Genomic DNA, 22,794 nt, shown 5'->3' with positions numbered 1-22,794 from the left:
GGGCATCCTGAGCGAAGTTAGTTATCGGTGGCTGGAATTTATGTCACTTTTCTAAAAATATTCAGCGAGAGTGTAGGATCTTTGGTCGGTGTTATCTCCTACTGTCGTGGAGTCTTGACGATTCACTACAAATACGATCCTACCAGCTACGGATTATCCTTGAAAATGAGAATTTACTTAAATGTACAAGATCGCTTAACTGCATCTATTATGACTGCCGAGTTGGCTCCGACAGTCGGTGCATGCCATTATCGAGAGCACTGCATGGACCGGGCTCGTCCGTTAGACTTTGGATGAATCTCGGTACGCATATTGCGACACGAGGATCGAATCAAATTGAATCGGCGAAATACGAATCTCCCTTCGAATTAGGCTTTCAATGACATGCTTCATCCAACTCAATTGTCGATAACAGTGGTGGCGGGACGACGCATCCAGCAACCGCGAGGGGCTGGGCAGTCGTCACATTCCACACTTCCTCTTAAGACAAACTCCAGTGAATGACGTCCAATACATTGCGGGGTTGGAATCCTTGAAGCCCAGATTATGCCCTCTCCATATCTGCCGCTCTTATATGTTATTGTTTCCGCTTCCGGCCAGGTCGGGGATATAAGTACGCGGAAACACCCGGACTATAGCTTTGTTTCTGGTTCAGATCAAAAGAATCATTTGTCTATTGACTCTGAAACTTCCGTAACAATGTCAGTGCTTCCTCTACAGCTGGACACTACGAACCGGCCAGATGAATGGAAGATTGAGCAGGGCCTCTCCGGCCACAAACTGCCCATCCTCGACGTCAGCGGCAAGGAGCTGATCAACATCTATCCTCCCAAGAATCGCCATCCGGTCAAGGATCAGCACGCCATCGACGCTGTCGGGAATCGCGATGAGCTGTTTAAGAGGGAGCTGCCAGGCTGGAGGGGGTACGCAGGTCACCCAGCTACGTCCAACAACCACTAACCCCACATCTTATAGATACGTCGAGTGGGAAAAGTACCCAGAGAAGAAAGAAAAAGCCCATAAGATCCTTACAAACCAGACCTTCGACCCCAGCCCGGATTTTATGTTCGGGCCCATCCCAGACTCGAATCCCGTTCTTCCGGGGGACGACTTCAAAGCATGGCATGAAGCCCTGGGAGGCGAGCTGGCAAGTGTACCAGAGGACTCATGGACGACTGTCCTCCGCGAGAAGCACCCGGATATGCTACATCTGCTCCAGTTTCCGTATAACGGCGAGCCACCTAAACGCCTGGTCACCTCCAAGGCCATCACCCCGAACCCGCTGCACTTTGTCCGCAACCATGGCGGGATCCCACTGATTGAGAAGGATAAGTGGAGTCTTTCGCTGGATGGTTTGGTACGCCATCCTCATAGCTATACATTGGATGATCTGCAAGATGAGAGTCGGTTTCCACGGATTGAAAAGACCGTCACAATCCAGTGCTCGGGGACCCGGCGTATCGAGCAGATCAGCCGGTATGGAGGGCAGGGCGATGAGGTGCCACAGGCGCCGTGGGCTGAGGGGGCGATTGGCACTGCGCAGTACAAGGGGATCAGTTTGAAGAAGCTTATCAAGGATTGCGGGGGTCTGATTGCGCCCGCGAAACACCTGGAGTTGTACGGTGCTGAGACATATGTCAAGGACCTAGAGGTCATGAACTACCTGGTCAGCGTGCCATGGTCCAAGGTCAAGGCGAACGAGGTGATCCTCGCCTGGGAGATGAACGGGGAGCCCCTGCCCAAGATCCACGGTTATCCTCTCCGCGTAGTCGTTCTGGGCTACATCGGAGCTCGCAGTGTGAAATGGCTATATAGAATCAAGGCTATCGAGAACCCATCCCTAGCTCCAGTGCAGAGCAAAGAGTACCTGTACTTCAACCAACAGGTTGGAAAATACAACCAGCGTCCGACGGACGGAATCCAGATCCAGGAGATGCCAGTCAGTTCAGCCATCATGTCTCCCTGGAACAAGCAGGCCATTATCCACAGCGGCAAGATCAGATGCAAGGGCTGGGCCTACTCTTGCGGTGGTCGATGGCCAGAACGTGTCGAGCTGTCCGCAGATGGCGGTTTCAGCTGGTACGATGTGCCTCCAGAGAACCTCTCTAAGAAGGGCCGCTGGGTCTGGCGGACGTGGGAATTCGACCTCCCTTGCGATGTTGAAGGTTGGATCGAGATTGTCTGCCGGTGTTGGGACAATGCGATCAATACACAGCCGTTGGATGTGCGTGCAGCGTGGAACTGGGGCTTGCACGTTACGCACTCGGCGCATAGGATCAGCGTCTACAGTATTAACAAGAGTCATCCTGTTACTCGGGCGAGGCTCGAGAAGATGGACCATCTTGGGATTCCGGTGGCGCCTCTCACTCGCTATCAAATCATTCCAAGTCAGACTATGGAGGAGTACGAGAAATACTGGAAGGAGCATGAGCCGCGCGATGTTGATGATTGAGTATTCAGTCTCTCAAGTCCGAGCCAAAGTATTTTCATTCGTTTTATATTTATCATAGCCATTTAATACTGAGATTTTCCTACCACCACCATTACGAACTTGCAGTCAAGTACTAGTAGCATTCCCCTTGTTTTTCATTCGAAGCACGATTGCAGCAGGGATTCAGTCAATAAGGGACGCAATCTGCTAAATTAGTCTACCCATGCCGAAGACTCTCTCTACCATTGGATCTTGAATACTGGGAATTGGCGAGTCAGGATGGTGCCACAGCCAAGGCTGACTGTGAGCGGCGCTTGACTTGCTTCAAGCCTCGGAATTAACCCAGTCGAGTAACCGCTGAGTACACTAAAGGCTTAAACAATAAGACTGTGCAGAGCTGAAAACAGCACGCGTCTTTACGTGGGGGCCAGAGGGAATCGAAGGGAGCGAGCTGAACAACAACATCGGATTAGGCATTAGTTGTAGGCTAAGACTAAACCTATCAGGGCAACTGAGATGCAGAACCAGTAAGAACTCGCGAGTCAGGGCTCTGATGTCCACCTGCATAAGCTAGGGCATAAGCTAAGGCATGCTCGACGTGGCTGAGAGTGGACCCGCCTTGTATAAGACGGCGAGGGAGCACTCTTCACCTGGTGATGTCTTTTCCTCCTCACAACTGTGCTCGATCGACTTGACACAATGGACTTCTGGAAAAGGGAAGACGCCGAGTGTGAGCTGGTGGGAGAGGCGATGAGTCCCTTGGTCGGCAATGGGGTTTGTATACACCACCAACCACTCTGGCTGCATCGTCCATGCTAATAAGCCTCGAGTAGATCCTTGTAGGATTCGTCGGCCAAGCAGCCCTATCCCTCGGCCTCTCAGCATGGGTATTCTTCCTAACAACCCACGGCAACATCGACATCACACACCCAGAAGGCACTCCCAAGCGCGAGATCGAACACAAACGGCTGGACTTCGTTTCGAATATCCTCATGATCGGATCGGACATCCAAACAACTCTCGGCATAGCATACATGGTCACCGTGTTCAGCCAGGCCATGATCATGGATACATACCACCTGCACGTCGTCTTCGACATTGTCAGTTTCGTCGGGGTCTCCAACACAGCAGCCCTCGTCTGTTGGAGATTCTGCCGTGCGAAGATCGAAGGATCAAACACGAATACAAACTGGAGGTTCTATTGGAATGATCGGTCTCGAGCTGCATTCCTGTTCACAGCCTTGTATATCGCCCTTACTGTTCTCCTCTGTGTCCGCCTCCACGAATGGGCTCCCGATACAGCGCCTGGTCGGTGCTACTACACACATCTCGTAACCAGCGTCACGGCCTCGCACCCTGGAGCTGATGAGACGTACGTCGGGATAACCGCCAGCTGGCTCGTCGTTGTCCTGATATTGAGTATATTCGGCGGTGTCAGCCGGAGACGCGGGATCCTGATTCTGTCCTATCTCCAGTTCCCGCTGCATCTGTACATGACGCTTGCACTGAGGATAGCGAACGAAGGTAGATTCGAGGGAGAGAAGAAGCACGAGAATGAGTGGGATTTTGGGCAGACGACGGCGGTTGTTCTTCTTGGGATTGCGGTTGTGGAGTTTCTGAAGAAGGGGAAGGAGTATTATGATTTTGAGACGTATGTCATGAAGCATGGAACAGTTCCGGACTCTGGGGGTCATGATGGATCGCAGTCGTGGGAGCAGTCGAGGGATGAGGAGGCGAATGTCGACAGTTATCTTCTGAAGATGCGATCTGGGGATGAGCAGAGTCCTGAGGGGCATCCAACGCTTGAGGGGCGTTAATATCGGTGGAACGGTAGACAGAGGGATCTATAATAAAGATTATAATCTATTAACATTTGGCATACTGAGACCATGAGGGATCAGGTAGTCTTTGTTCAAGGCTTTGCTCCCGGTACCGAAGTATATCAACAAGGGTCGCTGAAAACGTCCACAAAACCCGGTTGTTATACATTATAGCTTTATTGAATGGCAGCCCTTGGTAAATGTTCAATAACGAGTCTACCCTATGTGGACTACTGGAGTCGGACGGATCTGGGAGCCACAGTATGCCGACTATAGCCGATATGAAGATGTCCGGTACAGGCGTCACCAGCGCCCAGGGAGTCTCCGACTGTATTTATATCGCTATCATGCTCATTTAAAGGCTGAGACTATCACCGCTAGCCTCCTCTCGCACTCCCATTGCCAACAATGACGGGAATAAACAACCGAGTCCAACGCTGTACCCGAGACGACCACACCAAGGACGGAGAACCAACCCAGATGGAAACGATTCACAGCCTGAATGACATCGAAAAGCTTGCCACGGCGCAGCTAGACAAAAGAACATGGCACTTCAACTACGCAGCCGCTGGCGACCTGATCTCCAAACGGCTGGACCAAGAGGTCTACCGTTCAATCCTCCTCCGGCCCCGTATCCTCGCCAACGTCAAAGGATGCGACCTAGCCACTACAGTCATCGGTAATACAGTCGGACTACCCTTCTTCGTCGCTCCCATGGCAATGGCTCGCCTCGCGCACCCGGCTGGCGAAGCGGGAATTTCTGCCGCATGTGCTAGCTTCGGCGCTATGCATATCATTTCGAATAATGCATCCATGGCCCCGGAGGAGATTACCGCTGGAGCAGCGCCTGGGCAGATCTTCGGATTCCAGCTGTACGTCCAGAACGAGCGCAGCGAGAGCGAGGCGGTTCTGGCCAGGATCAATAAGATCCCCGCGATCAAGTGCATTGTTCTCACTGTCGACGAGAGCGTTCCGGGTAAGCACGAGCTTGGGGAGCGAGGATTCGAGCCGTACGATGAAGTGCACGCAGGACATCCAAGCCCCGTACAGGAAGTATGCACACCAAGCACAGCGGTTGGCGTGGCCCTCCCATCAGCCTCTGGACCAGCATCAGATCTCGAGTGGAGCGATACGCTACAATGGCTCGCGCGACACACCTCACTGCCTGTCATCATCAAGGGCGTTCAAACGCATGAAGATGCCCGGATCGCTTCGACCTACGCTCCCCTCGTAAAGGGGATAATCCTGTCGAACCACGGAGGGCGTGTTCTTGACACCGCGCCGCCGGCCATTCACACCCTGCTGGAGATCCGCAGATATTGCCCCGAGGTTCAGCAGAAACTCGATATTATGGTCGACGGAGGGATTCGACGAGGAACGGATGTTGTCAAAGCCCTGTGCCTGGGCGCGAGGGCAGTGGGAATTGGGAGACCGGTGCTCTGGGGACTTGGTGCTGGTGGTGTTGCCGGGGTTGAGAGGGTGCTCCAGAGTAAGTCTTCTCTGAGGTATTGCAGGCTTTGAGACCAAGTAGCGCTGATGATTCTTAATAGTTTTGACTGAGGAAACCAGGAGCTGCATGCAATTGTTGGGCGTGCGGAGAGTGGCAGACCTGGGGATGCACCATGTAAGTGTCGCTTCGAGCAGGCAGGCCTTTGTGCTAACGGTGATGTTGTAGATCAATACGAGTATGGTAGAAACGCAAATTTATAACAGTCGCGAGAATTGAAAGGCCACATTACAGAATGATAGTATTACTGGCCTTGGATCTGGTAGAACAGACACTATAAATATCTAGTAGCTATAGATTAAGTCATGATAATATACATGTCACCCTGTTATCTACTCGCAGTGGGACGTGGTATAGACAGTGCAATACCTATCTTATGGAATAGCTACACTTATATTAGTCTTAAAGCAGCATGTAGTATTCACTTGCTGTGCCGCCGCATTTCCTTCTCTTGCCGCCAAAGTGTCCGTCTATAGCCGCCGAGGTCTCCACCATGGTTATAGTGGGGAGGTTCAAGATTGGGGATTGTACCAGGATGGAGTGGATTATGGATGTGCTCTGTAACCCGAAATGGTATATATCATGTAGCTGCTTCTCTTTGCCGGAGCAGTCCGGAGGTTGAATATATTATTTCTCGCACAACATATTCATGCATCTCCTCCGTACTTATTTGAGATAATTGATGAAAGTAATGATATTCAGCCACTTAAAACTCAAGTTGCCAAGGGAAGTGGATCCCCGTAAGCAACCTGCATTAGCGTTATCAGACCATCCAATCACAGAGACTGCTCAGACAGAAGAGTCTGGGCCTTTTTGCGGCAGATCAGCGACTCGCATAAAACGCAGAGCTCTCCGGCAAATGGACCCGACATTGTTACAAGCACAGAGCGATACCTTGATGGCGCAGACACAACATGCTAAAGAACACACAGCCAGTGATGAGGCTTTGATTCATCTGGCGCACATGCCGCAGCAGGCCCACGTCTGGAGGCCCGACGATGACTGGACCGGCATCGTGGACCCGAAGGAGCGGAGGAGGCTGCAGAATCGCCAGAACCAGAGGAAGTGGCGTATGTTACTACCTAGCCACAGAGCATGGAATTGAGGCTAATGTGGTCGTAGGCGAGAAACGAAGAGCAGCGTTTGGAGGATCGAAGGCAGCAATGACAGCCCCCGAGGGCTCGAGCTCGGATTCATCGAATTCTCCAGCCACAGAAAATATACATACGAAAAAAGACATAACTTGCGCCCGTGCTCCTCCAAATGTAATGGAATACCTACGCTGGTTTGAATCCATAGCAGAGCAAAGCTATCTAACCGGCTCGCCCCAGATCGACCATTTAATCAGCCTAACACGATTAAATGTGCACAGAGCCATAGAGAGCAACATCCGGGCCATAGGCATGACCGCAGACTGGACCTGCTGCGACGACACAATATCGATCTTCAACTTATATTCCCCCGTAACAGCCACTTTCAATCTGGACAAGATCCCAATTAGTTTGCGCCCTACAGAAATCCAGCGGAGTGTACCGCACCACCCGTGGCTGGATTTCTTCCCGTTCCCGCGCATGCGTGATATTCTGATTGCGGCGGAGCATCTGTTTGATGATGATGAGTTGTGCCATGACTTGATGGCGTTTTGGGATACGAGGAATACGCAGGCGACGCTGGTTGTTTGGGGGGATTCGTGGGACCCGCGGAATTGGGAGGTTACCGAGGCCTTTATAGGGAAATGGGGATGGTTACTTAGAGGAAGCCCGGAATTAGTGATTTCAACAAATTACTGGAGGAGGCTAAGAGGCGAGAGGCCTTTGGTTTGGAAGAATTAAGTATGCAGTCTATTGTTTATGTGTTTGTGTGTTCATGTTTAATTGGCGTTGGTTATTGACTGAACTGTAATATGATATTCATCAAGCATACCGATATGAAGGCATAGGAGTGCGAGGCGAGTATGCAGGCGGAGGCACGTATGCACCAGCAGGAAGACGCTGTGGCAATGGCGCTTGAGACACAGGAGGAGGAGCCTTCTTCGGGCGTCGTCGACAACAGCAGCAGATCATACAAAACAGACCAGCAAGAACCAAAGCACCTCCTATTCCAGCCGAAAGACCGATCACCAGAGAGCGATGTCTGTCCACCCATGACCGCCCACTGTCCCCGTCTCTACTCCTGCACTGTCCACCGCGACATAGACCGTCATCGCAGGGTGTGCCATCCAGGACATTCCCAACGTTTGAACAAGATCCAGCCTGTCCCCAGGACGAGGAACACTCCAGAATACACGTACTGTTCCCGCACGACGATATAGTAGAGTTATCACCAACAAGTTGCTCCTGACACTGCAAGTCGCGATTCGTGCACTGCCCACTGGAGCAGAAGAGGCCATCACCAGTCCCACAGGACCCTCCATCCTCTTCGTGCTCATCCTCCGGACACTCGCGAGAATTCCCAGAGCAGGTTTCCTCGATATCACACTCACTAATAGCAGCGCGACAAACCGTTCCCGACGACGCAAACTGGCACTCAGAACAGCAGGAGTCTGAAGAGTCATCGCAGACCGCATCCCCGATCAATCTACAAGTCGAGCCATCACAGCAGGGATTTCCATCGCATTCGTCGCCGCAGTCGCACTCTTCTCCGACTTCAACAATTCCATTGCCGCATTCGCCGGCTGAAATGGTTGGTGTATTCGTGTTTGTCGTGAGACAGCGTGTGTTCACTACCCGCGCGCCCATGGCCGTGCATACATTCCCAATAGTGCACGGCGAGAACTCGGATTGCGGGGACGTTGATACAGGGTTCATGAGATACTCGGCACCGGCATTACACGTCGAGCCAGATAATGGACAGCATTGGCGACCGCTGGCGCAGGTGTTTCTGTCACAGTCGTGGTATGCGCCAAACGTATGCGCAGATTCATGGCTATAACTCAGCGTCAGCACATAACAACGTGAGGAATGGGAACAAGGGGACATACGCAAACACCTGCCACTGATTCGATGTCCTCGCAACAATATTCGTGCTCCGTTCGCTGTCACACAGCTGCCCAACCCACGACACCCCAACCTCCGACGCAGTCGGACACCCCGTCATCAGCGTCCAGTATGCATTCTCGTCGTTCCTCAATGTCGCCCTCCACTCTGAGAACGCGCGCAGCCGGAAGTTTAAATCCCCAGCGGCGCAGTTCGCGTTCCAAGGCTCCTCACTGGTCGGACTGCTCGGACACTCCTCATCCTGGATGGTGAGGTTGTGGAAGCTGAGCGCGATGTTGAATGCCGACTCGAAGACCTCGGACGCGGTATTCACCATCGTTACAAGGGCCTGGACGAGGTCCTCGGACGAGTCGAAGTCGGCGGTGTACGAGCAGTCCGTGGCAATGCCAATAAGTGCAATCTCGCGCTCGCTGGGACATCCGTCTGTGTTGCCGATGGAGTTGACAAAGTCGTCGCTGGTGAGAGTATATTGTCGCTTGAACATATCCAAGGATCCGGACCAGGGTGGTTGAGCAGTTGTTTCTAATACTTGGTCCTGGTAACCACGTTGCACAACCATTTGTTGTTCTCGTGTGCCATTTTGCTTAGGGCTGTCAGATTCAAGTTTGATATCATATTGCACGCCCGAGATACTGAATGCGCCGTCGAAGAGAGGGTCGACTCCATCGCGAACAACAGTTATCCTAGCCCATCCAACCTTTATCCACTGGAAGGCTGCTGATTGAAGGAATACGGTGCCCCGGAAGACGCAGTGTCTGCTGCGTTTCATGGTCTCTGTCCGTCTGGCTCCATTCCCACCGATGAACTGCACATGAGGTTCCTGGGCGAAAAGGTCGCGGTTTGGTGTTAGTACTAGCTTGACAGGTCTCTCTCCTTCGTCGTCTAGTGTGAATGTAATGTTAAATTCGGTGGAGGGTTTGACTTTGTGTGACGGCGCGTGGATGGCGACATTATGAAGAGTGGTTGTATTGTAGGATGCGAGAGACCGCGTTGAGTGTGCTGTTAATATCAGTATCACACCCATTTCCTAACAGTGTGTATAGCTACATACCTTGCACCGTTACCGAGAGTAATAAGCAAACACAAAACCCAAGTATCGAAGTCAATCTAGGAACCCTCATGGCTGCAACCTCTCTCCTACATCACATCACACCACCACGCAAGAACCCCCGTCGTATATAAAACCAGAGCCAAACCGCATCACCAGCGCCCCAGGCGAGTCGCTTACTGCATCAACGACAAAGCAAACACCCCACAGCCTCGACTGTGCTTCCAGAAACCCGCACTGCCAAGCTTTAGGCATCAGAATAAACCACGGCTACAGGGTGAGGGATGATGCCGGCCAAGCCCGACTCGTCATCGGTGATACTGCCAATGCTGACAACTGGTCCGGTGTATACTCGGCGGAGTGGATTGAATGTAAGCCTGAGGGCCAAGCAGTGCACAGCCTCGATGACTTGTCGAGCTGTCGAACGGTTTGATGCGACCGATGCGTGCGTTGTGGCTATCGCTTCAGAATCGTATTGGCAAGGCTGAGAATTCGGATTCAGAAATAGCCCGGATTATGGCATTCGATCTCGTCAGACTTGTGAGATCACAATTGGCATGCCTTCGTACACTGCCTAGAGTTGGCTCTATACTCCGACGGGGGCTCTATTGTTTGGTACGAGCGGGCCATGACTTCACCATGATAGCTGCTTCCACGATCTAATGACCCAATTCTTCCTGGACTCTGATCTACCAATGCGGGGCATTATAGATTAGAATATCCACTGCAGTCTGCAGAAGAGGCGCAGCATTCTTATCTCCGGCCGATATCCGGGCTGCTGATGCCCTGTGTCCAGCGATTACGCGGTCCGGACTGGGCACAAGCCACAGTGGATGGCCGCGCTAATGCAACCGGATTACGCGGAGCTGCTGCCTCGATATCATGGTATATTATTGGGCAGGCTCTATGATCGAGTCATGACGGCCCTAGTACGCAGATCTGGCGGGATAGTGTGGTCGTTTTAGTGATGTAGTTGTGAAAGGAGATATGAGGGACGAGACTATGTACTTCTGCCAGGTCACTGCATTCTGGCGGAAGGTAGTCTGTCTATGACGGCCCTGGGAGTGTATTCGGTGAAGTTCGTCGCCGGCATACCGGTATACTGGTCTCTGGATATGACTCTCCGGCATATGGACATCATCCCAATTTTGACAAAACAGGATAGCAATGTCTTGTCGCTTCCTCACACAGGACATTGGCAAGTAAGGATCACTGCGTCAAGCATCAAATACTCGTCCTCAAAGCTGAATGCCGCTCATGAGCAAGAACAGTCAAATGCCCGACTACCCTCTCCATCTCGGCGGATATCCCCCAGAAAGACGTAAGAGTTTTCAGTGCGAGTTGGAGGAAGTTCAACTCATTAACTAGGTTCACCGAAGCAGCTGTTCCCTTGGATTTACCTTTGACAGCAAGGAGGAATTCATCTGCATCTTGACGGGGTCCTGCCCAAACATCTTCCCATCGCGGCGAGGAGGGCAACTCAAGCGTACTTGACGCAAACAAACATACTACGCTCAGTACCATGGCAGCCGAGAATATAGCCAGTGGTAAGAACGGTGCCTGTGAATGCGCCATTGGGATATGATGCAGAAGCCGGGTTATGGCCACAGCGTGGAGGAGTGCACGCATGGCATCTGCGCTGCGGGCCCAGTCTTCCAAGTTTATCACCTGAACTGAACCACTTGACGATATTCCTCCAGGTAATGGGGTAATGGCATATCTCTCGCACAGGGCGAGGTATAGTGCGGTGGAGGGAGCCGCGATCTCCATGCAGACATTGTGCCAGCGTATCACCTTCTTCTCGGAGACCAGGGCAAAGGATATATGTACTCGATACAAAGTGAGTAATGCTCGGATTATCTGCTGTCTTGACACGACGCCGAATGTGCCGTCTGTGACCTCGTTGGATTCAGCAACGAGCGATTGCATGGCCTCGACGACGGCAGATAGTGAGAAAGATGATAACTTGAGCGGTGCCTGGCTATACTGCGGGTCGAACAGGGCAGTGCAGACCTTGGACATGGGCATGTTAACCGTCTTAGCTTGCGAAATAGCAACTACCCACTGGTCAACTGTCGTCGCCGAGAAGGCTTCGTCAGAGCATGCAGTTCCGATCTGGTTGATGAGGTGCCGGGCACTCGTCGGCGAGCCAGAGGCCTGCGATATAAGTCCATCGAGGATATAGTGTCCCAGAACAGCCCTACGTTGGACTTCCGATGCGGCCCACATTTCCCAGAGCATTCTCCTGTCGGACTCGGAAGCATTGGCGTCTGGTATATACGTCTGCGAGTCCTGCGCGGAGTACATCCCGCACGTTCTGGCCCAGTAGAACCCTAGCCCGTGGAACACGAAAGCCGTGGTTCGGATTTCTGTATTTGACGACAGCAGAGCATACGTCTGTCCCAGCAGAGCTGTGAGCACCAGCTGGACGCCATCGCATTTATCATGTGGCCGGCGGAGGCTGATGAGAGTTCGCCAGGAGGTCGCTACAGCAGTATATCCCAGTCGCCATAGGAGTTCGCCCTTACGTACAGCATTAGGTAGGCATACAAATAAGGAACCCAGTGCAACCATGTTCAGAAGCAGAGGAGGGATCGTTCTTTGGGATGAAAAGGTCGGGGCATGGATGACCGGGAAAGCAGGCGACACTCGCTCAAGAAACTCGTGCAGACAGGCATCTAGAAAGTCCGACGTGATTCCACAATTGTCAATATCTGAACTCAAACGTTTGGACATGTCGTCGAGTTGTCTGAACAGTTGTTGCACGCCCATTGCTTCAGGGGGGTTGCTGAGCAGCGTACTGTCCCCCGGGAATCCGGTGTCGGTGGGAAGTATCAGGTTGTTGAAATCGGGAAATTCAGCTAGAGGCAATGAAGCATCTGTTTGATTATATCCAGCCATCAACCATTCGAGCAGCTCGTCTGAGTCTTCAAAGGTGGTGTGAGGTGCTGCATCCGCTTGTCTGGGTATATCCCCGGTCGGAAATGCCACATCTGGACTTGTCGTAGATACTGCTTGGTTAGGAGAATCCTGGCTCAAAAATGACTGATCCTGTGGTGTTTCTGGTGTAAACGCTACAGGCAGCTTCTTGTCGAGATGGAGCTTTGCATGTCTGGACAGCACATCCTGCCGACCGAACTGTCTGCCACATTCGTTGCAGCGATATGGCTTGGAATTCGAGTCTTACTGTCTTAGTATACACCTGCTAATGGGTGTCCAACACTTACGGGTTCGTTCATGTCTCTATGTTGGTTAGCAATATACAACTAGAGCAATACCAAACAACCGTGGAGATGCATACCTTGAGGTGCTCCAGCTTTGTATAGCCCTTTCCACATCTAGAGCACCTGAACCGTCTTAAATCGACTGAACAATCCTGCTGACGCTCAATATGGGACATTATACTGGTGTTCGATGTCGTTGCGTCCAGAGTGAGTGGGAAAGGAAATGCGATATAAGTGGGAAAATGGCATCCCCACCTGCACCCTGTTCCTCCAACATTATTAATGACAGATTCCAGTCTAACTGGCAGTGTCAGCCAGGTGGGACATCTCCCACCTTCGTGGGGAACAGGGATCAGCCCCCACGCAGCTCGCACCAGTTCCGAGTCGGGCGCCAAAGAAGGGCATGGGAATCCCCGTGGCCTGACCTCTTGGTCTGCTGTAAACCTAAGGCTGGTTGCGGTGATAAATACCTGCGTAACTGTATCCTTCAAGTCCATTTACAAATTACTTTGCCCGGACCTGTTCATTATACAACAGCCAGGACCCATTCAGGGGCATAGCGCGGGGCAATGTCGCCATCAAAGGTCGACACTCAGGCCATCGACGAGGAAGTTCCTATACTCATCGTCGGCGGTGGTCCGTCTGGACTGCTCCTGGCATACATGCTTGCTCAATTGAACGGTGCGCAATCTACAACAGTATCCGGGTTACACTTATACTGAGAAGCAACAGTTCGAACCCTCATTGTCGAGCGCTATTCCACCAGACTAGCCGCGCCAAAGGCTCATGCGCTCTCCCCTCGCTCTCTGGAATTATGTCGCCAATTTGGTATCGATGTAAATGAGATCCGGGGTCTTGGATCGTGCCGCGCAGATGCGTACTGGGTCAACTTTATCACGAACCTCAGCGGTAAACAGGTTGGACGACTGCCTTATGAGCGCATGGATCCTGGAGTCTTGGATGCAACGCCAGCGGTAGGACGTTCTTTAATATAAACTTATCTACTGTCTAATGAAAGTAGATGATCCACAATATCCCCCAGCCAGCATTCGAAGAGCTGGTCGCGAGGGAACTGGCCCACAAGCCTCTCAATGAGATTCGGAAGAATCACTCGTTCGTCCGTCTTGAACAGGTACCGTTTCCATGAGAAGAATAGCTGATCAGCCACTGACATGGGTGCAGGTTGACGACTACGTCCTCACAACAGTGGAAGACCGCAGTTCCGGCCGCGAGTATGTTGTCAAGTCGACCCACGTAGTCGCCTGCGATGGCGCCAAAAGCGCTGTCAGAAGATTCCTGGGCGTGGAAAGCGAGGGAGAGGATTCATGTAAACACCCCCAGCGAGAACTACTATAGATATACTGACGAGTCAGTCGAAACGATGATGACCATCCACTTCAACGCAGACCTGCGACCAGTGATTGGCGATCGTGTAGGCATGCTACACTGGATCATGGACCCTGAAACATCTGGCTTCATTATTGGATATGATCTGTCTGGGAACCTGGTCCTAATTTGCAATTTCGATGTGAGTACTCCGTTGGCTACTACAAGCAGTGCTAAGAGGAACAGTCGAAGAAACACCCTGTAGACTCCTGGGACGAAGCACTCTGCCGCAAGACAATAAACGCAGCTATTGGAAGGGATGTTAAATACGACGTTCTTTCCTATCGGCCATGGATCCTGAGCAGAAAGGTTGCAAATGAATACCGGGTTGGCCGTGTCTTCTTGTACATCCCCTTTGCCTGCATCTTTAAACTATTTCTAACACGATTACAGAGCCGGAGACGCTGCACACTCATTCCCACCAACAGGCGGACTGGGCCTGAACTCTGGTCTGGGCGATGTGCACAATCTAGCCTACAAACTCGCAGCAGTTCATCAAGGCTGGGCCGGCGACGCCATACTAAACACCTACCAGACCGACCGACGCCAAGTGGCACTCGTAAACTCCGAGCAAAGCGTCAAAAATGGACGAGAAATATTCGGTCTCCTCAAGGCCTTAGGAACAACAGACGAGAACGTCAATGTCGCGAGACAGAATCTCTACCGCAACATCCAAGACCCTGCGGCTATGGTAGAGATCAACAAGGGTATTGAGGGACAGCGAGAGCATTTTGATAATCTCAATCTGCACATCGGATATGTATACGGGGATACAGAGATTCCTGGCCATGCGTCTGTTTTTAACCCAGTTTGTGTGCCTGGAGCTCGGCTCCCCCATGCGTGGATTCGGCCGATTGGGTCTTTGAAGTCGAGGATGCCCTTACCCCCGGTGGATTCTTCTTATGTATCTGAGCTATCGAAGGAGCAGGTTAGGCAGAAAGAATATTCGACGCTGGATCTCTGTCCGTTTGATGCTTTCATGGTCCTCGTGGACTCTGCCTGGGCTGAGAAGTGGAAGACAAGCATTGCAGAAGCCCGAGAGCTTCTGCCAGTGTCTGTCAGGGACACTCTCAAGATTGACACTGCTGTTCTCGGTGTTGACTTTGAGCTTGAGGGTGATCATCCTGAACATTGGCTCAAACTGATGCACCTAAAGGAGGGCCAGGCGACGCTGGTACGTCCTGATCAGCATATATTGGCAACTTTCCAGACGGACAGCGCAAGTGTGGATCTTGTTGAATGCCTTCGACGCCATCTGGTCTGGTAGAGTTGGATTTTCAGCAGCCATACATCTTTTAGACACAGGATAGGAATAGAATTCCAAGTCAAACGCATAACCTCGTAAAAGGCGCAGTGAGTCACCTATATATAGATGACGTGGAAAGCAAAAGGACGTCACGCCTGTAGAATATGTAAAACGCCTTTAAATCCCCAGCTCGCGCTTAGCCAAAAGATCCGCATCCTCGTTCATGCTGCGCGGTACCGCCCATAAATAGACCCGGACAGCCTTCTGCTCTTCAAGAATTCGAATATTGGCTTCAATCTCTTGGAATACTTCCGCGTTGGCAACCCGCAAGCCCTTGGCATTCCTCCATCCATTGCTCTTCCATTTCGGCATGTACTCCGTCAGGCTGCGGATGACATACTCGGAATCCGACTTGATGATAAGGGTCTCGACCTTGGGCCGCTTCTCAGATTTTAGCATAGCGAGCACAAACCTAGTGGCACCGCGACACCCAACCAGTTCGGCCAGCTGACTCGTATGGGTCATCTCCGGGTAGAGCTTTTGGCGCTTATTCCATGGGTTCTTGGGCCCAAAATACACACCAACTGCTCCCAGTGCGCCGGGTTTACCATTTCTCAAGCAGGCCCCGTCGAATGCGACGACTATGGTAGTCAGCTGTATCGTAGCTGTGTCTGATCCGGCTTCTTGGGAGCAAGTGTGAACCAACTGCCCGCGAGCAACCTCGATGTCTTCTGGCCGATAATCGGCCCCGTAGAACCGTTCAGGGCGAAAGCGCCGGTCTGCCATTGTCTTCGGGATGATGGGTTCTTTTACCAGCTGGGGTGTACACGTAGTGCATACTGTAGGTCGTGGCTGCCAGCTTCCCAGATCCACCGACGTTAAGCCTTCATCCTGTTCGTGTTTAAGCTTGTTGTTTTGTTGCAACAGGAAGGAGAAAGGTACCTCGTCAGAAGATTCCTCGGAGATCGTCGAATTTAAGGGGACTTCAATGGCGAGCCCCGAAAGATGAACGGGATGCATGAGTGGCGGTTCGCTGTCAGTTTTTAATTGGCGTTTTCAATTATTCGAGCGTGAGTAGTTGGGATGGAGATGGCATCACGGACGTTGTCGAGAAAACCCGCCAGGGGGTGGCAAGACCGAGGGTCTTGCTACCTGTACCCTACAGCCCGCACATTTTCACCTACTCAAGCCCCGTCCAAATAGTGCGCGACTTGGCACGTGATATTGCCTGCCTCGCACCGGCTTTCAACTATAGTTAGCAGTGACAACCCGACTGATATGGAAGGATTTGACACATAATGTCAATGGCCGAGAACATAATTTTAGTGGTAGAGTTGTTTTATTGATTTCACGTTGGGTAGCTTCGCGGCGTAGTAATGCCGATTATATATTTGATCACTTCACATTATTATAAGATAGAACAGCTGCATTTAGAGAGAAACCCAGCAAAGATTACAGTACAGGGCATGCTGCCTGGACATACCTATCGCACAACAAAAGAATGACAGATTGCTTTGAAACTACAAGACTCAGATGGAATGCATCATGCATCTATTCTGGGAGCTTGGCCATGATATCCTACCTACTACCACCCAAACCCACATCCCAGACAACAGCAGTTATGTCCCCATCCAGTGTGACATTTGCAAGCAGGGGACCAAGAACACCATGCTTTGCATCCCACTCGATTATGGCTACCTGGTGACTATTCTGCAGTGCTACCGCCAACATGTCCCCATCCGGCGAGAATTCAAACTGACGTGGGAAGGATCCATAAGCTGGATATAGACCAAGGAAAGAGAATTCATCTTTCTCCATTGAGTCTGGGAGAGAGAAGACAGCAATGGAGTCGTTACCGTGCCCGAAGGTGTTGTCACCGCGGTTCGAGACGATAAGGCGGTTATTGCCGGGCTTATACAACAGAGTTGTTAGCAACCGAAAATATTTCAAAGTATCAGAGCAGAGAACATACCGATATGGCAATTCCCGCAGCTTTCGAGCCAGCTGCAGGGGTGACTCCCCCATATGAATTGGTTTCAAAGAACTGAGAGAAGAGTATGGTACCATTCGACGAATAAGTCACATCGTACCCCTTGACCGAGTTATCGAGTTCCGTTACTAGGTAGAACCGAGAATTCTGTGATACATTTTCCCCCGTTCCCGGAACCCAGAAAGCACCATGTCTTGGACCTGAGCCTGCGGGTGCAATCAGGGGCTGGTGCTCGGTTAAGCGGCCGGTGGTTGGATTGATATGGAAAATGCGGACAATGTCGGCACCTAGGTCAGGAGCAAGGAGGAACCTCCCCGTAGGGTCGATCAAAACTTGATGGATATGCGGGACATCCTGTCTAGATGATACAGGACCCGGGTTCGGCATTGTGAATGTGAATGTCTGAGAGTGGTTGAAGTGGCCTGTGATGGGATCAACGGAGTAGGTCATGATGGCGGATCCAGAGCTAAACGAGCACAAGTTAGGGACAACCTGGTACCAAGCAGGGTTGAGGTAACTTACTAGTGAGCGAGAGCAAGAAACTGACAATCTGGTGCATGGACTGGTGCATGGACTGGTGTATAGAATGTTGAAGATACCGGACCAGCAATGGTCTGGAGCTGCTCAACCTTTGCCAACGACCCGTTCGACTTCATCTTGAATGAGGTTAGAGTAGCGTTCGGCAGATTAACAGCTTCATCTAGACAGTAGAGAACGTCATTCTCTCCGTCGACCATGAGCCATGACGGACTAGTACCGCACTCATTGGTATGGGAAACAGATTCCAATTCGTAATGCAAGCCAGGTTTGGATAGACGCATCTCTGTGACCGTGCCCGCGTACGACGCTGCATACAGTCGTGATGCCATGGCATAGCTGCTTAGCAGAAGCCCTGCCACAAAAGAGAAATGCATGATGACGAGATGAGAGTGGCGAAAATGGTTGCAGTCAACTTTGCGAGACGCAGTATGTCTTCATAGCTGTTGGAGTGATATAGACAGTTCTCAACCCAGGCGTCCAGAAGGCTAGACCTCCTCGATATCATAATCACCCGCAGGCTGCCGAATATTCCAGATCTTCGTAGGCTGAATTGTTTCACGAGGGGACCATGCGCCGTGGAACTAAAGGTATGAGCCGCCAAGCGAGCCTATATTCCACACCGATTCCATCTATGGAAACAACAAAGATTGGCAACCGAACAGCATCTCGTACCGGAGGCATGAGCTCCGTTGGTGGGAGGATGAGCCACTCCGTATCGGGATACCGAACAGCGGACTCAGCACGCCGAGAATATGCATATCCACCGGTTCAAGGCTGGATTGGTAGCCAAGACCTGGATAGCTGGGATTGTTCAGCAGTCCGGTCTGGATGTCGATTTAGGCAGCTTCTAACCATGTTCCTTGAGGCGCAGGCTATATGTCGATCCCGAGTACTGGTGGAGAAGGACGATGTCTGGCATGCAATCTGAGCCTACCAAGTTATCATACCGCCAAGGTCCCCTTCTATTTTCGATCGGGCCTGCTTCTGGTCCACTATGCTTAACTCCGAGATAGGTAGGCCCTGAGCGCTGTAGCGAATAGCCTCATGTACCTGGATTACACTGAATCGTGTCTGCAGATTCTGCAGTGTCTGCACGGAGCCACAAGGGTCCACTTTATCCAACTGCATTGTAAATTCTACAGGCCTTATCGAGGACTGCTAACCACACGTGCATGAAAGGAAAGTAGGAGGGCAGTAACGCCAAGAAGACTGATTCAAGAACTGAAACTAACTACGAGGGCTGACAAACTCTACAGTGGGAAGGCAGTGCCCGAAAGGATATAGATCAGGAAGGATATAAAGCGTCGTCATCCCCTGGCCTCACCTTGTTTCCACTACCAGGACAAGCTCCTAGTAGTCCTTCAATCGTCTTGTTACCTCACAAACACCACGATGAAGCTCATCTATCACCTTGTTCTACCATTGGCGACCCTTGTACAGGCCTATACCGCCGAGCAGGTGGACATCCAGCCGAGTCTGCTCAACAACCCCAACGACGTGGCTGGCAAGACCTTTGACTACATTATCGCAGGCGGCGGCTTGACCGGCCTCACCGTCGCCGCCAAACTGACCGAGAACCCTAACATCGACGTCCTTGTCATCGAAAAGGGGTTCTACGAGTCAAATTGCGGTTCCATCATCGAGGACCCAAACACCTACGGCCAGGTCTTCGGCAGCAGCGGCGACCAGAACTACCTCACCGTCCAACAGATCAACAACCGCACCGCAGCCATCGTATCCGGCAAGGGTCTAGGGGGTTCAACACTCGTCAATGGCAACTCCTGGACTCGTCCCGACAAAGCCCAAATCGACTCCTGGGAGAAGGTCTTCGGGATGCAAGGCTGGACCTGGGACAGCATCCTTCCCTACATGAACAAGGCCGAGCGATCTCGCGCACCAGACGCCACTGAGATTGCAGCTGGCCACTCCTTCGACCCATCCTGTCACGGCTTCAACGGTACCGTGCACGCCGGACCTCGCGATAACGGCAAGCCATGGTCGCCTCTCATGAAGGCGCTCATGAACACCACTTCCGATCTCGGTATCCCGACCCAGGTGGACTTCCACTGCGGACACCCGCGCGGCGTGTCAATGATCCCGAATAACCTGCTGGAAGATCAGACCCGCGCAGATGCGGCCCGTGAATGGCTGCTACCAAGCTATAAGCGGCCCAACCTGAAGATCCTCACCGGGCAGGTCGTTGGCAAGATCCTCTTTGACGAAGCTACAGCCGAATCTGCAGCTTCAACCCAGCCCAGAGCTGTCGGTGTTAATTTCGGTACCCACAGATCCGTGAACTTCAACGCCTACGCTAAACATGAGGTCCTGCTTGCCGCCGGATCCGCCATCTCGCCCTTGATCCTGGAGTACTCCGGTATCGGCCTCAAGACCGTCCTCGACGAGGCCAACGTCACGCAGATCATTGATCTCCCTGTAGGTCTCAATATGCAGGACCAGACTACAACCAGTGTGCGAGCGCGCAGTGGCCCAGAGGGCTTCGGCCAGGGCCAGGCTGTGTACTTTGCCAACTTCACCGAAACCTTCGGTGAGGACTCCACTCGTGCGATTGAGCTGCTCAACACGAAGCTTGACCAGTGGGCCGAGGAGACTGTCGCGCAGGGTGGATTCCGTAACGTGTCTGCGTTGAAGATGCAGTATGAGGAGTATCGCAGCTGGTTACTCGATGAGGACGTCGCATACGCGGAACTGTTCTTGGATACAGAGGGGAACATCAACTTCGATATCTGGGACCTGATCCCCTTCGCCCGTGGCTCAACGCATATTCTCAGCAGCGATCCATACATGTGGCACTACGCCAATGATCCAAAGCTGTACCGGAACGAACTTGATGTTCTCGGCCAGGCTGCTGCGACGAGACTCGCCAGGAGGTTGCAGAGTAGTGGTGAGATGGCGAAATACTTTGCTGGCGAGGTTACTCCAGGTGATAAAGTACCGTCAGATGCAAGTCTGGACCAATGGGCCGAGTACGTGACTGATGTTTTCCGTCCGAACTACCATGCGGTTGGGACGTGCTCGATGATGGCTCGGGAGCTTGGAGGTGTTGTTGATGCTACGGCGAAGGTGTATGGGACGCAGGGTCTAAGGGTTATTGATGGGTCTATTCCCCCTACGCAGGTTTCTTCTCATGTTATGACTGTGTTTTATGGGATGGCGCTGAAAATTGCGGAGGCTGTGCTTGCTGATTATGAGACGGCTTAAGATGGACTGGATGGAGTAACTGTTCAAGGTGAATTGGTCCTTCCTGTCGTTATAATCTCACAATAGCTCTTGTGAAGTTTGATAGAGATCATAGACCTTTATAGATATAGACTAGTATTCCTTGATCTGTTGACCAAGCACATGCGTGCCTATGACGCCTAATCTATGTTATTAAGCGTATTATGTGTATTCAAACACATATTTAATGCAATGCGACCGTGTATACCATGAATAAACAAGCACATACTCTGAAACTGAATGGCAAGTGTGTCATAAGGCGAGTATATTAAGAGAGTACGACGAGTCCTTGTCGGCAACCGAATCGGGCAACAAGCCCTAACTCATTACTCACTGGCACCAATGAACAACCTTTAATTTAGCCCAACTCCTGTTACTTGTGACTCAGTGGCTAGGCGACACTCATTCAACATGCTACAATCGCTGATCAACCAGCTGTGCCACTGACTAGCTGCCAGCTAGACTGCACAGCCAGGATGTGGCGATGACCGTAAGCAATCGGGGCCATTCCTTCACCTCGAATTATTTAAAAACCCTCCATCCACCATATTCATTCCTCTTCAACCATATACTCTGAACAGCCAGACATCAAACCCCATGTCTCGCCAATTCCCCCTCCAAACCCTCCCGACCGAACTCCAATTCGCCATAATCCGATATCTAGACCCCATCGCCCTAATCTCACTAAGCCAAACAAACAGCCACTTCAGACAAATCGTCAATCCAAAAAACCTCCACTTCCTCCAGCGCCTGCTGGCCCTCGAATGCGTCAAAACTATCGGCGGCCCACCTATCACTTTCTCCCGCTTCGGCACCCTCGACCCAGACAAACTCAGCCCGGAATGGGAAGCGAATCGCTGGGCTTGTAGTGGTTGCATGCGACTTCTCCCTCAGAGTCGATTCGCGAGCCAGGCGCTGTCGAGACTCGCGTATCGCAAACCGGTGGCTGGGTCTCCGGCTGCGGATGCGGTTGCGGTTACGTCGTGGGAGCCAACGCAGAGATCGAGTCGTGGGGGGAAGAAGAAGAAGAGTAAGAAAGACCGAAAGAAAGGAACCGATGGGAAGGAGTCGCACGGCAGTGAATACAGCTCCACCCCAGATGAAGACCTGCAGATGCGGCGCCGGTATGGCGTGGCCATGAGCCAGGTCTGGGGGCAGAGGCGGCAAGATGAGTACGGGACGATACTGCATGGTTCACAGCTTACGAAGCGGTTTGAGGACCTTCGCGAGATGGGGTTTGAGGAGTTCTACGGCATGACTTATGACGAGTACCAGGCTATGCCTGATGAGCGGGAGGGGGAGATCATTGACCGCGAGAGACAGGCGATTGAGCTGGTGTGGGCTGGGTCGAAGAGGCATCTGAGACGGT

The 22,794-nt window shown here is 52.0% G+C and overlaps 10 protein-coding genes across 10 annotated transcripts; 6 read left to right on the top strand and 4 right to left on the bottom strand.

The window, feature by feature from the left end:
* Positions 1-699: 699 nt before the first annotated feature.
* APUU_31257A (sulfite oxidase) lies at positions 700-2,452 on the top strand (the record flags this gene model as incomplete). The annotated part of the gene is made up of 2 exons (XM_041702441.1): positions 700-923; positions 976-2,452. The coding sequence occupies 2 exons, from the start codon at positions 700-702 to the stop codon at positions 2,450-2,452; spliced, it is 1,701 nt and encodes a 566-aa protein (XP_041555226.1).
* A 678-nt stretch (positions 2,453-3,130) lies between these two features.
* Positions 3,131-4,248, top strand: APUU_31256A (uncharacterized protein; the record flags this gene model as incomplete). The annotated part of the gene is made up of 2 exons (XM_041702439.1): positions 3,131-3,205; positions 3,265-4,248. 2 exons carry the CDS (start codon positions 3,131-3,133, stop codon positions 4,246-4,248), a joined length of 1,059 nt encoding a protein of 352 aa, XP_041555225.1.
* A 411-nt stretch (positions 4,249-4,659) lies between these two features.
* On the top strand, positions 4,660-5,977 carry APUU_31255A (uncharacterized protein; the record flags this gene model as incomplete). The annotated part of the gene is made up of 3 exons (XM_041702438.1): positions 4,660-5,740; positions 5,802-5,875; positions 5,927-5,977. The coding sequence occupies 3 exons, from the start codon at positions 4,660-4,662 to the stop codon at positions 5,975-5,977; spliced, it is 1,206 nt and encodes a 401-aa protein (XP_041555224.1).
* Positions 5,978-6,617: 640 nt separating this feature from the next.
* On the top strand, positions 6,618-7,590 carry APUU_31254A (bZIP transcription factor; the record flags this gene model as incomplete). Its single annotated transcript, XM_041702437.1, has 2 exons — positions 6,618-6,828; positions 6,881-7,590. 2 exons carry the CDS (start codon positions 6,618-6,620, stop codon positions 7,588-7,590), a joined length of 921 nt encoding a protein of 306 aa, XP_041555223.1.
* Positions 7,591-7,671: 81 nt separating this feature from the next.
* admA (ADAM family of metalloprotease ADM-A) lies at positions 7,672-9,875 on the bottom strand (the record flags this gene model as incomplete). The annotated part of the gene is made up of 3 exons (XM_041702436.1): positions 7,672-8,683; positions 8,739-9,753; positions 9,806-9,875. The coding sequence occupies 3 exons, from the start codon at positions 9,873-9,875 to the stop codon at positions 7,672-7,674; spliced, it is 2,097 nt and encodes a 698-aa protein (XP_041555222.1).
* A 1,151-nt stretch (positions 9,876-11,026) lies between these two features.
* Positions 11,027-13,202, bottom strand: APUU_31252S (uncharacterized protein; the record flags this gene model as incomplete). Its single annotated transcript, XM_041702435.1, has 3 exons — positions 11,027-12,984; positions 13,030-13,045; positions 13,104-13,202. 3 exons carry the CDS (start codon positions 13,200-13,202, stop codon positions 11,027-11,029), a joined length of 2,073 nt encoding a protein of 690 aa, XP_041555221.1.
* A 393-nt stretch (positions 13,203-13,595) lies between these two features.
* Positions 13,596-15,679, top strand: APUU_31251A (uncharacterized protein; the record flags this gene model as incomplete). The annotated part of the gene is made up of 7 exons (XM_041702434.1): positions 13,596-13,707; positions 13,759-14,000; positions 14,048-14,158; positions 14,209-14,353; positions 14,400-14,554; positions 14,599-14,756; positions 14,806-15,679. 7 exons carry the CDS (start codon positions 13,596-13,598, stop codon positions 15,677-15,679), a joined length of 1,797 nt encoding a protein of 598 aa, XP_041555220.1.
* Positions 15,680-15,835: 156 nt separating this feature from the next.
* Positions 15,836-16,678, bottom strand: APUU_31250S (uncharacterized protein; the record flags this gene model as incomplete). The annotated part of the gene is made up of 2 exons (XM_041702433.1): positions 15,836-16,549; positions 16,601-16,678. 2 exons carry the CDS (start codon positions 16,676-16,678, stop codon positions 15,836-15,838), a joined length of 792 nt encoding a protein of 263 aa, XP_041555219.1.
* Positions 16,679-17,236: 558 nt separating this feature from the next.
* Positions 17,237-18,562, bottom strand: APUU_31249S (uncharacterized protein; the record flags this gene model as incomplete). The annotated part of the gene is made up of 3 exons (XM_041702432.1): positions 17,237-17,569; positions 17,631-18,114; positions 18,171-18,562. The coding sequence occupies 3 exons, from the start codon at positions 18,560-18,562 to the stop codon at positions 17,237-17,239; spliced, it is 1,209 nt and encodes a 402-aa protein (XP_041555218.1).
* A 1,018-nt stretch (positions 18,563-19,580) lies between these two features.
* Positions 19,581-21,407, top strand: APUU_31248A (GMC family oxidoreductase; the record flags this gene model as incomplete). Its single annotated transcript, XM_041702431.1, has 1 exon — positions 19,581-21,407. The coding sequence occupies one exon, from the start codon at positions 19,581-19,583 to the stop codon at positions 21,405-21,407; it is 1,827 nt and encodes a 608-aa protein (XP_041555217.1).
* Between the last annotated feature and the right edge of the window lie 1,387 nt (positions 21,408-22,794).

The sequence above is a fragment of the Aspergillus puulaauensis genome, chromosome 3, assembly GCF_016861865.1.
Source record: "Aspergillus puulaauensis MK2 DNA, chromosome 3, nearly complete sequence".
Lineage (NCBI taxonomy): Eukaryota > Fungi > Ascomycota > Eurotiomycetes > Eurotiales > Aspergillaceae > Aspergillus > Aspergillus puulaauensis.
Note: the sequence above shows the minus strand (reverse complement) of the source record. Positions and strands in the feature narration are given on the sequence as shown.